The following is a 15,639-nucleotide window of genomic DNA, read 5'->3' as shown; positions in this document are numbered from 1 at the left end:
TCTATAACACTATTTAAATTTGTAATTGTCACTCCAAAATAAACAATAAACAGTTGCTTACAAATTGCACAGGAACCAGGACAAAAAACAATTGAAATAACTGTCCAATCTTTTACAGCAAAATAACATAAACATCGCCGTTACCCCGCACTTAAAAAATATTGATAACTTAACCTATAGTTTTATTATTGCTTTTTATCTCAATTCCTTTTCAATCTTGTCGTTCATTTCTCTATCTTAAGAATGTTCAAAGAAGGGAAATACAAGTTGAACTAGTCCGGTGCTTATTCTTAGGCTTTGTTTGGAAGAGAGAGAAGGATTAAAAAAACTTAAGAGTAAATAAATTAAAATTTATAATTATCTGTATATTTAATATTTTTATGAGTATGTGTGCAATGTTTTTTGTGTAATTTTTATTAAGAGGTTAATTTTTTGAAAAATTAAAATCGAATCTAATTATTTTATAAAAGTAGATCAATTAATTAATCTATTTTTTATAAAATAAATCGGTTTAATTTTTAAAAATATGAATTGATTTTTTTTAAATTGAATCGATTCAATATAGCAATTATTCATTTTTTATTCATATAAATCAGTAATGTAGTGTAATTATTTATTTTTAAAAATTGAATCGATTTATTTTGTAAAAATAGATCGGATAACTGAACCAATTTTATAAAATAGATTGATTCTTTGTAAAAAGAGATCGGATAACTGAACCGATTTTATAAAGTTGATTCAAAAAAAATTTCAAAAAAAATTAATTTTTTTAATATAAATTAGATCAATTATAGATTAGTTTGGATTAATTTGAACCCGCCCCTAATTTTCATGCACTTTTCACATGAGAAAAAGAGTTTATTTCGATGAGTTTCACTTTAATTATTACAAATTTCTCTTTAAATCATCTTTACCAAATACGCTATCATTCTTCACTCCTACACACTTTTACACCTTCCCATTTATCAAACATGGTGTTAGAAAAATGCTAATAATTGACAAATCTTTTAAGTGCATTACTGAACTTATATTCTCTTGCTAAAATGGAAGTGATATATTTAAGTAAACTTCTCAATAATTGAGATAGACTAATCAAAAGTTCAGTCAGCCATAGATTATTACCAATGAATGGTTGGTTTTAACTAATATTTGAACTCCTTCTTTTAACAATGAGAATTCAAGTCTCGTAAAAAATTAAAAACATAATATTTACACAAGATTGTTGAGAAGGACCAAAAAATTAGAGAAATGAGATCACTAATTCATTTTTTGCAAAACGTGAATGAAGTATAGCACAACTTCACAAACACTCTTGTTTTTGTAATGGCAATTATCATGTCATGTTTGCACTTTTCTTGGTTCTATGATATCATATATACACAACTCCTTAAAAGCTAAACTGAAAAGTGATGGAGCTTTTCTTTTGAGTAATGAAAGCAACCAAAATCCAAAAATGTTGCTTCCAATCTACACAAAAAAAACTCCTAAATTTCCATAAGGCACCCAGACTGCACGTGCCCGGTGAACTCCTCTGGGCTTACAAGGTTAGCCCAAGCCCCACTCTTCAGGTCCAAAAAAAAGCCCACATGCGGTTCCCCAAACCCACTCGACCCAATCACCACCAACGCCCCATCCAACACCCCAACGCACGCCACGTTCCGCAGCTCCCTCGGCACCTTCGCAATCTTCCGCCACGTGTCCCCATCCAAACCCACCACGTCACCGCCGCGGCACATGTACATTACCGCCCCACCGTCCACGCACGTGCGCGGACACGCGGCCTCATCCAGAAACTCCTCCTCCACGGGGCCCCACCTCCACGCGCCCACGTCCAACACCTCCGCGCTCCGCTCGAACCGCCCCTGCATCTCCGTGCAGTAGCCGCCGATGACGCGGAGCGCGCCACCACGGAACACCGCCTTACACTCGTCGCGCTCACGCGCCATATCCGGGAGCATCTCCCAGGCGTCGCGCGGCACGTCATACGCAAGCGCTGACCTGAGCGCGTTCTTCTCGTCGTCGTGACCGCCCGCGACGTACACCGTCCGATCTTGATCGGACGCACAGGCGAAAAACGTGCGGGGCCCAGCCGGCATGTCGGTCCCACGGCGCCACTTAGCCGACAAGAAATTATAGACAAAAACCGAATTCGACGCTTTCCACGATTCTGGGTCCCACCCCCCAATTACCACTAGATCATGCCCCACACACGCTATCTGACAAAACATGGGTAACCCCGAACCCAGTTCCTCTCCCAAGCCTAACTCGCTCCATGAACCGCTTTTCGGCTCCAAAATCGACAAGCGGTAAACCGGGTTCGAAGCGGACTTCGCCAGCAACCCGGTTTTAGTTATTTGTGTTTGTATCTTGGATTGAACCGTGAGGAGGATTTTCTGGGCGTGGTTTGCTGTTTTCCTCTGACGGTGAAACTCGGGCGAGTGAATCTGGGCGCCCCAGGCTTTGCAGACGGAGGCTACCGTGGGGAAGTGGTGGTAGGGAAGCCTTATTAGACAGTCTCGTGCAACGTCTTCTGGAATACCTGAAATTAAGTCCATTATGAGAGTTTAGGAAGAGAAGAAGAGGGTTTTTGTTGAATATGTGATGATGAGTATGAAAGAGGGTTTTACTTTTATAAGGAGGCACATGGCGTTGTAGATAAGTTTTGAATTAATAAATAAATAAAGGGCGTGGGTGTTCTAGAAGGTTTGGGGAAAACCGGCAACTGGCAAACTGACCACTGAAAGCCAAAACTGTGGCTCTTCCCTTCTCTTGGATTTTGGCTGCAACTGCCACCAACAGCTGCTGCTTTTAATTGCTTCTACAACAACCAATAAACAATTCATCTCATTTCTTCATTTCTTTATTGCAATAATTCATCTTACTATTTTCATTGCCCTCTATTTTCACCCTTTCCATTTCCATCTAATTCAACACCACCACCTACATTTTTAATTAACAAAAACATATAACTAAATTTTATTAATAATATCAAATCAAAATATCTTTTATTTATTAAAAGTATTTTAGGATAAATAATTATAAAAGGTGATTAAAAAAAAATAAGAAAACTAGTAATTAAGATTATATTTTTTTATTCATGAGAGGTGATCTTTTTAACTGATAATATTCTTAAAAAAAAATCTGGATAATAAATTTTTCATATAATTTGAACTGTAATAATCATGATATGTGAATAGGACACGGAAATTATGAAATCACGTATTGAAGAACATTTAAAAAAATTTATTTGTTCAAGTAATAATTTTAAAATTTTCATTTCATAATACTTGAATTTGTGTATTTTATTTATTGTGTACAAAGTAATTATTACATAACGAATTTTTAATAAATATCATAGATATACATACACATTTTTTTTAATTATTAAATGAAGTTAGTTAGTTTTAAAATTCACTTTATTAAATGAGACTATACTCAACATGAATACTTTTATTTTTTGGATATATTTTTTTAAAAATTAAATGATTAGTCATATTATATGAATACAAAAATAATATAAATATATATTTTTAACATAAGTAAAATTAATCCTTGCAATCAAATGTAAGAGTGTTAAATATAAGTATAAAGGGCAGCTAAATTCATTTACAAGTCATGAATATTTATGCCTTTCAAATTAAACTGTGAATAAATACATAATATCGAACATTATTTGTGATCCCTAGCTTGCTTAGGCATCACAACATGGAAAGCAATCAAAAAATTTGTGTATGGATCAAAGGTGTCCATCAAATTACGTGATGTTCTCCAACTTCATTCTGTTACTTACCAAACCATCTTACCACGCATCACCTCCTTCTTTCTACTCCATGTCCAACCCTTTTGCATAATATATAATAGAATTAACACACTAAGTCTTTTATGCAAACATCACTCCATTTCTTGTTTTCCACAGTACTCAACAGATTGCACACCATACTTCATACCATCTCTCATTGCTTCCAAATCTCTTTAATACTTTCATAGATAAAACAGAAACACAAATATTCAAAATATCAACATTTTTTTTTTCAGACTAATTGACACATCACTTAAATATTAATAATAAATCATTGACAAGTAACAATATTGAAACTTAAATGGCCAAATGAAAGATTTTATTTTGTTTTTGGTAAAGAATGAAAGAATTTAATTAAAAACTTTAATTACATATTTTTAAAAATATGAAGATTAAAAATATCTATTATTAAAAATATGAAAAATTATAGGAAAACAAAAGGTACCATTTAAATATTTTCTTTTACTACATATTTTATTTTACACTTTCCGACACATATTTTCTAAATGAATTTCATTTTTTCTTGTTAGTCAAAATTAATCTTTTGATAAAAAAAAAATACTAATAGTTTTACTCTTAAATAAAATAAAAAAGTATATAAAGTTTAAGTATTCATTTGATTTTATTTCTTATCTATAAAAACCAAAGGGCATATCAAAAAATTTAGAATAATTCACAAATTATTCAACCTAGTAAACGTTGACCTCAGTATTGATATTAATTTGAGAAGACAGCATTGATGTGAGGTGTAGGAATCGTGAAGAAAGGGTAATGGATGATTGAGATTAAAAAAATAAATAAATAAAAAAGAAAGAGGTAAAAGCGAAGTTTGGCAACATGGATAGATAGGATTAGCATGTTGAAACGAGAGTGGGATCCACTTGTCAGATAAGAGTGAAATGAGTGAAGATTTTTGAGCCCAAACTCCAAATTGCAACATGCTTCTCTATCTTCCTAACTCATAATTGAATCTCTTCTAGAAACCCAAACATTTTTTCTACTTTTCAACCTTATCATCAATGTCCACATTTTTATTTTGTCGGTACTAATATTTTGGATAAACGATCAAAGATTAGGAAATTTAAAAACATAATTAAATTTATTTTTTAATCTAAATTTAACATGTTTCATCTATCAATTAAAAACCAAAACATAAACCTGAAATTGTATAAATTTTGTTGAACTCATCTGCATGTATAATCCATCAAACAATACTAATTTCTCATTTATCCAATAAAAGTAAGGGATAATAAATAAAATTAAATTTATATATATAAATAATACTTAATTGTGATAAAAAAAATATTTGATTTAATTGAATATAAATATAAATATGAATAATATAAAAATAAAAAAATTACTGAAAATCATACTCTTTCCATTTTATTGTCAACCTTAGACACATTCACAATATTCGCTGAAGAAAAGACTTGAATTTGATTACCGCAACATAATACATTCTTAAAGATGGATAAGAAATATTAAGTGTGACTAAGACATGATTAGCCTCATAGCTGGCAATCCTAAAAAGTTCGAGTCCCACCGAAAAGTTAGAGAATTTAATCAGGGTGATTAAAAAAACACTAACATCTCATTTATACTTAATTTATATTTTATATATATATATTAACCAATTTATTATTAAAATATTGAGATTATATTATTCATTTGAAACCGACAAAGGGGAACGCAACTTAGCGTATTCGGCGGTTTGGCCCTTTACTAAGGTACAGACTATACAGTTCAACTTTAAATCATAAAATTATATTTTTTATTTATTTAATTAACTTATAAGTTTATTTCATTAAAATAAATAAATATATAAATAAATATATATATATATATATATATATATAAATTTATTTCGTCAACTTATAATACTTTTTAAAAACATAAAACTATAATTACCTAAAATATATTTTTATATAAAATATCATTAAACATATTTTGTGTCATTTTGATGATCTTATATTTATTTGTCGGTTAATTTTTATAAATAAAATCAAATAAAGAGTTTATGGTTAATAAAGTATGGATGTAAGAGAATAAATTATGGGTGGTACAAATGAATGAAGTTTCCCTTTAAGAATAGGATAGGATTCGGATTCCCACTGCATTACAGAAGAAGGAAAGTTGCAACGTTTTGATGCGATGATTTTGATTGGTATCTATCTTTATGCGTTGGACCCTACCCTACCTAGTTGCGTAATTTTTTATTTTTTTTTTCCTTTTAAAGATGAAAGCTTTATAGTTTCACCGACAAATGGAGTGAATGTTGACCCTTTTTCTAGTGCTAACTGCTTTCTCCATATGTACCATCTTTACCTCCCATTCAATGGTTAATTTCAGTTAATTTACTCTAATATAATATTAATAAATTGAATGGTAAAGAATGTTATCTTTAATTAGTCACAGATTGAAGCTTGCATGAGATTATAAATTCATAATATATAAATTCTAATAAATATATATATCATCATTAAAAATATACTTCTTTTAGATCGTACTTTTTTATATTTGTGATTTTTCTTGTATTCTTTAAGAAGTATTTAATATTATTATGTTGGGTTTAAAATTTTTTCATTAAATATCTTTAATAAGAATAATTATGAAGTAAGAATAATAATTATTGAATAGAAATATATATAAAAGAAAGTTACTTGTAATGTGTAAAACATAAAAAATTAAGTAAAAAATAATTATGAACCCGAATATTTATCAAGCTATCAAACAGAAGTAATAGTATATTTATCAATGAGTTTAATTAGTTAATTGAATAAAGTGTGTGGCATATTATAGATTTACTAGTACACGTACCTTCTTTGGTCAAGGACCAAATGACGTAGATCACATGAGTGGATTTCCTACCAATCAATGTTAGTTTATGTTTAGTAGAGAAGAATTAACAGGGATGAAGATAGATTAGAGTGAGTTTTTGTCTTATTATATATATAATATAATAAAATTATTGTGATTAGCAGTAGAAATTAACTAGATAATTAAAATGTAACGGATTTTTAAGGAATAAAATTATATGTGTATATATATAGTCATCTAGAAATAATCTTATATCCTTGTGTCAATCAAACACTCTTATATATGTTACATCAGAATAGCACCAATACTAGCAAAAGGTCTGTCATCCTTCCATTTGATGTTCTTCTAGTCTATCTTTTGTCTGCTTTCATACTCATATGATTATTACAATCCAAATCATATAGAAACAAAAAGGTAAACTAGAGATCAAACATGTAAATATAGAAAACTATTATATATAATACAACATACATGCATCTATTCTAACCCAAGCAAGCATATATCACATTCATCACATGTCAAACAAGACATCTAAACATACATATGAACATACAATAATAAACATCATATGCATCTACATCAACCAATGCATTGTCACGCATTTATCTATGAAGATCTCCTATCAACTTGAGTAGTCTAAATGATTACACCTTACTGAACCAATCCAACCATTTCATGCCTAATGATGCCAGGTAGATTGCACCGCAATGGGATAACTATCCTCCTTTGGTTACTTGGCCTTCATTACTTATACTATGAAAAGTTCAGTTCCACAATTAGGAATGACATAGTTGAGTATGGACATACCACAACCTTGACATGTATTACCAAGTCACATGTGGAGTTAGCCCACTAACCATCCTCAAGGGACCACACAACCTTTTCCAAGTGTTTGGTTAAGGATTGTAGCCCTCGACTTCCTACCTCACTCAACCACTAACTAAAGACTAGAGGAGACTCATAACAAAACTCACTCCAAGAGTCATGCCCACTCAAGAAAGATTTTCTAAATAGTGGCTTACCTGAGCACCACCTAAAGGTTCCCTATGTGGGACCTTTCATTTCACAAATATTTTTCTCTCCTTAGCCTTAGTTAGTTACACATATGCTTAAATGCCTTCTTGCATTTTCAACATCCATACCTCATACATCGATCAATTATATGCATTACCTCTTGTCAATGCCCATAAAGATCAATCATACAAGGCCTCATACAATACATCACATCCAGTCAATGTATGTAGAGATCATACAAACAACATCTCATACATTCATCATCTATATACATTACATCTAGTCAATGCATATATTGATCAAGCTTACAACATACAATTCATACAACTCATCTATATATGTAATTTATAATAACATACATAGAACATTTACCATACATGATTTAACTTGCAATAGAAGGAATAAATCTACTCATGTTCCTCGAAATCAACATCATACAACAACAATCTTCACATAAAATAATGCATAGGAAATTTTACTACTCCTATCATGCTTATCCTTATCTCATATGAAAGACAAAAATATTTTCTACAACTCTCATGAAGATCTTAGGTTCTAATTATATTATCTACCATGTTCAAATTATAAAAATCGCAACAATTAGACTAATATTGACAACTTGACCTTTACTCACTAAAAATGTCATAATTTGAGTTTTAAACCCTTTTTTGAGGCGATTTCACCACCATCAGAAAAGTAACATATAGGGGTACAAATTTCATGAAGACCCTAAGACTAGATTCAATCATTTGCCCCTGCCTCTACAACACTCAGCGTTGGATTTTTGCTAGTCTAATTTTCCTCTATCACTGTGGTGCTCAATTGTTGCTAAAGCGCTGGATCTTTGCCAAACCTTAATTTTCCCCATTGTAGCACTCATTTTGCCATTGTAGCATTGAATCTCTGTTTGAACCTCTTAGTTGGGGTATTTCTAGCACTCTAGTGTTGAAACTACTTCAACACTAAGTGCAAAGTTTTTTCTACATGCTCTTGGTTTCTCTTTCATTTCTCACATGCACTTCATAAGTTTCACTTATAACACTTGTGGAGTGCTCTTTTACACTAATTTATCCACATCAAAATGACATGCATCCAAATTTACAAAATCAAGTTCATGTTTTTTTGCATCAAAACCCAACTGAAACCCAAACTCCAACTTCAACATTCAAACAATTCAAAACCAGGCACAAATTTCAATGATTTCCAATTCTAATTAGGATATGCACTAACTTATTATATGCATTAACTTAATCTTTAAGAAGATGGATTCAATTACGGATGCTTAGGTATTTGATTCCATTTTGACAAAAGCAAGATAGTAATTGGATAAAGGTTCCACCTGTCTGTTAAATGTGACACAAGAGTGAAGAAAAAGGATAATTTGTTGGATAAAAAACTCACTCTATATCATCCCATGTAACGAAGGACAACATAAATACTTACTTTTTTTTTGTGTTATCTTGATTATATTGGTTAGAATAAGAGCTTTAAAAAGATGTGCAATGCAAACAAACATCATGATATCTTGAATATTAGAAACAAAGTCACTGTGTTATCCAATAACTGAACGACAAGTATTACCTCAATTTTTCTCAGCTGAGCTTCAAGAGCTGCTTTCTTGCTGTTTTCCCAAGCACCAACAGCAGAGAGCTGCTTTTGGGCTCTGTTAACAGAACACAACAATGGCTTTTGTTGAAAAATAATTGCTTTAGCATAGTTAGTCTACTGAGAAATGTATAAGAGAATTTATTATAATAAAGCAGTGAATACTATGAATAAATACAGATCTGTTAGCTTGATGCCTAAACTAGATAAACATATAGGCTTCTATAATAAACATAAAAATGACTTGGAAGCAGAAAATAAAGTGAGGTTACCTTACCCCATTAAGAAGACAATAAAATAAAAAAAAATACACATCTAATTATTGAAAGGTAAGTCTAGAAGATCACTGATATAGAGCCATGAACAAAGTCATTGGATAAGTCAGCCAAAAAGGAAAATGAATTACTAGAATTATAAGCAACAAAACCAATTTTTTTTCCTTAAATGTTTTTCCAATTCAGATCCTTAAACGCTCTCAAAGGAACCAGTAGAATGGAAAATCAAAACAATCCCATAAAAATAAATCTTTGATGAAAGAAAAAAGTATAACAGATTGAACATTACTAAAGTGATAACAGAAAAGAAAAAAGTATAACATATTGTGGAGACTGGAGACACTGGGTTGCTCAATATGTCAAGTTACATCTTAATGAAGTTGCAAAAAAATCCCCAGAACATTTTCTCTACCCATAACGGCCAAAAAGAGCCCCTCCCCGTCACTTAAAACATCATGTAACATATAATAATTCATTATTCTAATTATCTTTTCCTTATTTAAGGCAGGTGGGATATATACATATGTGCAAACAACACAAGTACACAACAATGAATCACAGACAAATTTCAATCACAAAGAAAACCAGAAACATACATAACATGCAACAGTACCAAAATAGAACAAAATGTCTGTTGAGGTCAGTATTGAAGCAGGTATATAAGAATATAAATAAATAAATAAAAACTAAATAGAGAAAAATCTTAGAATAAACCTCAAGAGCGACTTTTCCTGATCCTTCACAAGAGCGATACAATTTAAGAACCTAACATAAGTTACACAACCAAACGAGAAGTTAGACAACTATATTCAATGAACATTTCTTCACAACCAAATTCCAAAAGCATTTCGCATTTTTGCAATTACCTCGTGAGCGCGTCCTGGAAGCAAAACATCCACGTGAGAAGTGCCAAACGCCACAGTAAGTACCCCAGCAGAAACCAGATCACATCCTTGGGGCACTCGAAACCTTCAAAGGCAACAACTTGATTAAGAATTTTCTAGAAAGCATCGTCAAAAGGTAGAGGAAGTGGAAACTCACAAATGGGACTGATCAACGACGATGAACTCAGCGAAGGTACCGAGGCCGGCGAAGGCGCAAACGAGGTCGCCGACTCGAAAGTTAGAAACTTTGGGGCCAACGGCGTCGACGACGCTGGAAAAGTCGGGGCCGGGGATGAATGGCACTGAAATGTCGTTTAGGGTTTTCTAATTTCACAAAAAAATGAGAGACGCTGGAAGTGGAAAAGGGACGCGCGCAGGTTTAAGAGAGAAAAATGAGATTTAAGCGGGAAAACATTATTTAATTAGAAGAGGTTAAAAACCTCCGTAAATTAATTAAAAAAATTGCAGTATTTTTACCTTATTTAATAATTTAAGGAGGTTTTTAAAACCTCTGCAAAATAACCTCTATTATTTAACATTTTTTTTTGTAGTGACTCCAACTTCAACATTCAAACAATTCAAAACCAGGCACAAATTTCAATGATTTCCAACTCCCCTTACTTGGATTCTAGTTGTGGAAAAAAGAGAATAAATTTTGCAACCTCCGAGCTTCTGAGGTAACACCAAACAATTACAAATTCCATTATATTCTATTCTATTTTCTATCAAATCAATTATCATTTATTGTGAATAATCAATTTTATCCGGATTCACAAAAACAATGAAATGCACATCTACCATGAAGAGAAGGAATTTCCAAAGTATGGAGGCAACACCCTATGAAAACCAGAGAGTTAAAAAAAAAAAGTGAAGTAGCCCAGAACGGCCGTTCCAAATTTGGAACGGGTCGTTCCAAGTTACAAAAAGACACCACAAACCTAATTGAGAACGAGCCGTTCCGAAATGGGAATGGGTCGTTCCAAGTCAGCAGAAAGGCCTACAACCCTAACCCAGAGCAGGGCGTTTTGATCTTAGAACGGGCAGTTATTTTTTTGGAACGGGCCGTTCTAAGTGACTAACAAGGACCTAAATTCCTTATCTGGAACGGGCCGTTCCGATATTCAGAACGGGCCATTGCGAGTTTAGAACGGGCCGTTTTGAATTTAGAACGGGCCGTCCCAGATTCACATTTAACACAACGTCCATTTTCAGAACGGGCCGTTTCGATTTTGGAACGGGCTGTTCTGAGTCAGGTCTGACGTCTATAAATAGACGTCTGGGGCACAGTTTTGAGGACCCAAAAAAATTTCGTCCAGTACTCTTCAGAGCTCGAAATTTTTTTGTCTTTCTTCCCCCTCTCTTTTGTATTTCTTAAAATCTATGAGACACCTCTGTAGTGTGAAAGGTAGCCAAAAAACACCTTCTTGATCATCATATTCAAAGATTCAACTCATTTGGTATCGTTTCTTCTCTTAATTTTTCTTTTATTTATTTATTTATTTATTTATTTATTATTATTATTATTTTATTTTTGTTTGTTTGTTTATTTATTTTTGTTTATGGTTTGTACATAGTGAATACGATTTGTTGCCTTTAAGATTATTATTTTAAAAAAAATATTTAATATACGACCAATAATTATGTTAATTGAATAACATTTTTATCTTTAACATTATTAGGTCCTGGGGTTTAATGACTAGTCATTTGTGTTAAGTCTCAATTTTACCTCTTTTTGGATGAGACTTATTGAACAAATTCCACTCATCCTTTGAACCATTGCAATATAATTGTTCTCTTTTTGGTTCATTTTGTGTGCAGATATAACTAACCTAAATTTAGCTAACAATACCTTAATACACCTCATTTTTTGTGCAGGTATTGAGCTAGGGACTTGAGGATTGAAGATCCATAGGATTGGAAACTAAAAGGAGCTAAGGAGCAGAGAAGAGGTTATGCGCCGGGCGCAAGGTGATCCGCGCCGGGCGAGCAAAACAGAGCATCTCACCTCTGGAATCTATTGCGCCGGGCGTGTCCTGAAGACAGAGGGCATTTGGAAGGCCATGCGCCGGGCGCGAAGACTTATGCTTCGGGCGCATGAACCCTAATCTGTCTCCCCAAGCTCGTATTTGAAGGCATTTTCGGGGACTTCTCCCCCATTCTCATATTGGGCGCCTCCAGGAGCTGCGGAAGGGATTCCCAAGGCTTGGGATCGTCCGTGTGCGGATCTTTCCTTCGGTTCGTCATCCTCCTTTCATCTCTATTTTGTATTTGCCCTCTTTGTTGAGTGGTTTCACCCATTTTGTGGGGTTAGATGTAGCCAACATACTCTATTGTAATCCTTACGTTTTCAATGATATATATATTTGTTGTTTCATTCATTGTTGTTAATGCTTGCTTTGGATTGATCACCCTTTGCATGATTTAAGGTTCCATTGAGTATTGGGAAATACCTTTGAAATTAGTTCTGGAACATATGCCTAGTGGAGATTGTATCTAGGGATAGAGCTTGACCCATTAGTAGTCTTAAACCCTAGCCCGTAATGCGGGTGTAGGTATTGGGTACTCAAGGGATTGATATTCAATATCCGCACCTAGGCTCTTTCTCTAAGGGATTAGGTTTGAGTAAACTTATGGGTTGACTAAGCAATGAATTCAACAAGAGATTAAGGATACATTAGTGTTACGTTTGGTGAAATCTGACCCCCACAACCTCACAATACCACAATACCATTCCTTACCTTTTCCACTTACACACAACTTTGAATTCACTGCACAAACTATGAAATTGGAATTATTCTTTAGTCACGAATAGTCAATAAATGCTTATATTACCTTCTAATCCCTGTGGATACGATATTTTTACTACTTGAACGGCCGGTATACTTGCCGTGTTTGAGACCGTTGATAGAATTAAACGAATTTACAAATATTAACAAAAGTGTTTCAACGGAGTTCTCAACAATTTGCTAGCTTAAACTCTCTTATATGAAATTTCTTTCTAAAGGGTAAAGATCTGTTGCAACTAGGGGTGGGCAAAAAAAACTGAACTGAACTGAACTGATGGTGAACTGAATTGAACTGTACTATAAAAAACTGAACTGTTTGTAAAAAAAATGAACTGAACTGTTTAAAAAAAACTGAATTGAACTGAACTGTTGGAAAGTTAACTGTAATGAACTACAAAACTGAACTGAATTATAAAAATTGAACTATTTTTATAAAAGGATAAAAATTAAATGTGTTTAACATGTTATGTCTTAATAGATTAACTCGATAGTCTAATAAGTAAAACCTAACGAATCAATTGAGCTATGTTGGACTACTTATTTTTAGGCTCAAAAAATTCACTGAGTTTTTTTGACTTAATTTTATATTTTTTTTCTTTGAAAAATTTAAATAAAATGGAAAATAAAGTAAAGTGGACAAATGTGTCCTATTTGATAGATCAATGAGTCAAAATTGTTCAATTCAAAATACCATAATAGTTCAGTGCAATTTAAATTGCAGTTCAGTTCAAGTTTGTATAGTATAGTTCAGTTCAGTTTAGTGACACAAAAAAATAGTTCAGTTCAGTTCGTCTGAACTAATATTTAGTTTAGTTCAGTTCATGAAAACTACTTTTAAGTTCAGTATAGTTTTTATAAGTTCAGTTTAGTTCAATTCATTTTGTCCACCCCTAGTTGCAACCAATAACGTTAATTAAATAGCATTTCTATTTTTAACGTTATTGGAGGGATTTATTGATTAGCCATTTGCTAACTTGGATCCTTGTGCAAAATCTATTTCTTTCAATAAAAATATAAACATAAATTTTCTTATGTACACTTATTTTTATGGTTAATGATATTAATTGAGTAGCACTTCTACCCTTTAATATCATATAAACCATAAAAGTTAATATAATACTTATTCATTGTCCTACGCTTTAAGCATAATTTAGTATCAACAAATAAAAGTCAATAACATGGATTAAACAGCAATTCTATCTTTCATGTTATTGGAAAGATTTATTAATTAGCCATTTGCTAACCCAAATCCCTATAATTTTCTAATAAAAAAAAAAAAAAAGAGGCATCTCAGATTAAAGAAAATATATCTCACATACGTTTTTTTTTAGGAATAAATTAAATATTTATAAATTTATATAATGTTGCGCAATTAATTAAAGGTACTGTTTTTACAGGCGTTGTAGGGTGTTAATACCTTCCTTACACGTAATCGACTCCCGAACCCAACTTTAATTTTAAAGATTATCCTTTAAAGGGTTTTCCAATGTTTTTCCCTTAAATTAAAATATTGGTGGAGACTCCATTAAAAAAATAATTGTTAGCGTCATCCCGTCGTGATCTCGGTTACGACAGATGGCGACTCCACTGGGGACGTTTGAGAGTCAGGCCTTGTTAAATTAATTGCGCAAAATTATGACTTTATAAATATTATTTTTTTTCCTTTCCTTTTATTTTATTTATTTATTTATTTATTTGTTGTATTTATTTGTTTTATTATTTCTGTTTGCTACGCATGGTTTGTTTGGATTTAAGTTTAAATTAGAGTTTTGTTTATTTTATTTGCATGTTTGTTTGTTATCTTACACACCCATTAACACTTGTACCTCACACACTTTGGGCTCTATACCCGAGCCTGTGCGAGCCTAAGAAGAGAAGGTGGCTTGATGACTGTTATTAAGGGGCTTGATGCTCACTTGACCGTTGTTGAGTTACCGCTCAGGTTGTTACTAGTTGCATGGGTTAATCATATTGAGAGGGTATGTTCCCTACTTGTGATTAATTCATGCGCTAGGTCCTTATTTATATGATAAGGGCAACCTGGGGACCAATAAATCTTGGGGAGTTTTTAGATCCACCCACAAAACCATGCACTAATAGGTGGACTTAATGACCTTCCAAAGTAGGGTGTTAACCTTATAAATTTCCTACCCTAGGCTTACCGTAATAGGTCACATTATACTACTCTCTATCCCTCTTCTTATATATATTCATACAAAAAAAAATGTTGATACATTCATGCATGCATCATATATTTATATCCAGTATCATTTTTAGGTTACTTTTCTTGCCTAAAATATTTTTTTTAACAAATAAAAGATAAATGATAAAAAGTCATGCATACATGCATATTAGGGGCATAGTAAGTCACATTTTAATTAAGTCTTTGTCTCATTTTTTTATTCTTTTCATTTAATTTAAGTCTTCATCTCATTTTTTTCCTTTTAAACTTTAAAATA

At 32.4% G+C, this 15,639-nt stretch overlaps 2 protein-coding genes across 2 annotated transcripts; both read right to left on the bottom strand.

Annotated features, from left to right (window-relative positions):
• Positions 1-1,240: 1,240 nt before the first annotated feature.
• LOC109790638 (F-box/kelch-repeat protein At1g80440) lies at positions 1,241-2,658 on the bottom strand. The gene has a single exon (XM_020349825.3). The coding sequence runs from the start codon at positions 2,553-2,555 to the stop codon at positions 1,485-1,487; it is 1,071 nt and encodes a 356-aa protein (XP_020205414.1). The 5' UTR covers positions 2,556-2,658; the 3' UTR covers positions 1,241-1,484.
• Positions 2,659-8,687: 6,029 nt separating this feature from the next.
• LOC145952542 (uncharacterized) lies at positions 8,688-12,490 on the bottom strand. Its single transcript, XM_083064929.1, has 6 exons — positions 12,400-12,490; positions 10,552-10,696; positions 10,377-10,479; positions 10,225-10,275; positions 9,212-9,352; positions 8,688-8,786 (listed from the first exon to the last, which is right to left on the bottom strand). The coding sequence occupies exons 1-6, from the start codon at positions 12,488-12,490 to the stop codon at positions 8,688-8,690; spliced, it is 630 nt and encodes a 209-aa protein (XP_082921055.1).
• Between the last annotated feature and the right edge of the window lie 3,149 nt (positions 12,491-15,639).

This window comes from Cajanus cajan, chromosome 10 (genome assembly GCF_000230855.2).
Source record: "Cajanus cajan strain Asha chromosome 10, NIPB_CcT2T_4, whole genome shotgun sequence".
Lineage (NCBI taxonomy): Eukaryota > Viridiplantae > Streptophyta > Magnoliopsida > Fabales > Fabaceae > Cajanus > Cajanus cajan.
The sequence above is the reverse complement of the archived record's forward strand: the minus strand, read 5'-3'. Positions and strand labels throughout refer to the sequence as shown.

Excerpts from the sequence above, each read along its gene's own strand:
- LOC145952542 (XM_083064929.1), bottom strand. The coding sequence starts at position 12,490 with ATGCGCCCGAAGCATAAGTCTTCGCGCCCGGCGCATGGCCTTCCAAAT. Across the intron at positions 10,697-12,399 it reads CGGCGCAATAGATTCCAGAG|TGCCATTCATCCCCGGCCCC; the intron begins GTGAGATGCTCT and ends ACGACATTTCAG. Across the intron at positions 10,480-10,551 it reads GTCGTTGATCAGTCCCATTT|GTTTCGAGTGCCCCAAGGAT; the intron begins GTGAGTTTCCAC and ends TTGCCTTTGAAG.
- LOC109790638 (XM_020349825.3), bottom strand. The coding sequence starts at position 2,555 with ATGGACTTAATTTCAGGTATTCCAGAAGACGTTGCACGAGACTGTCTA.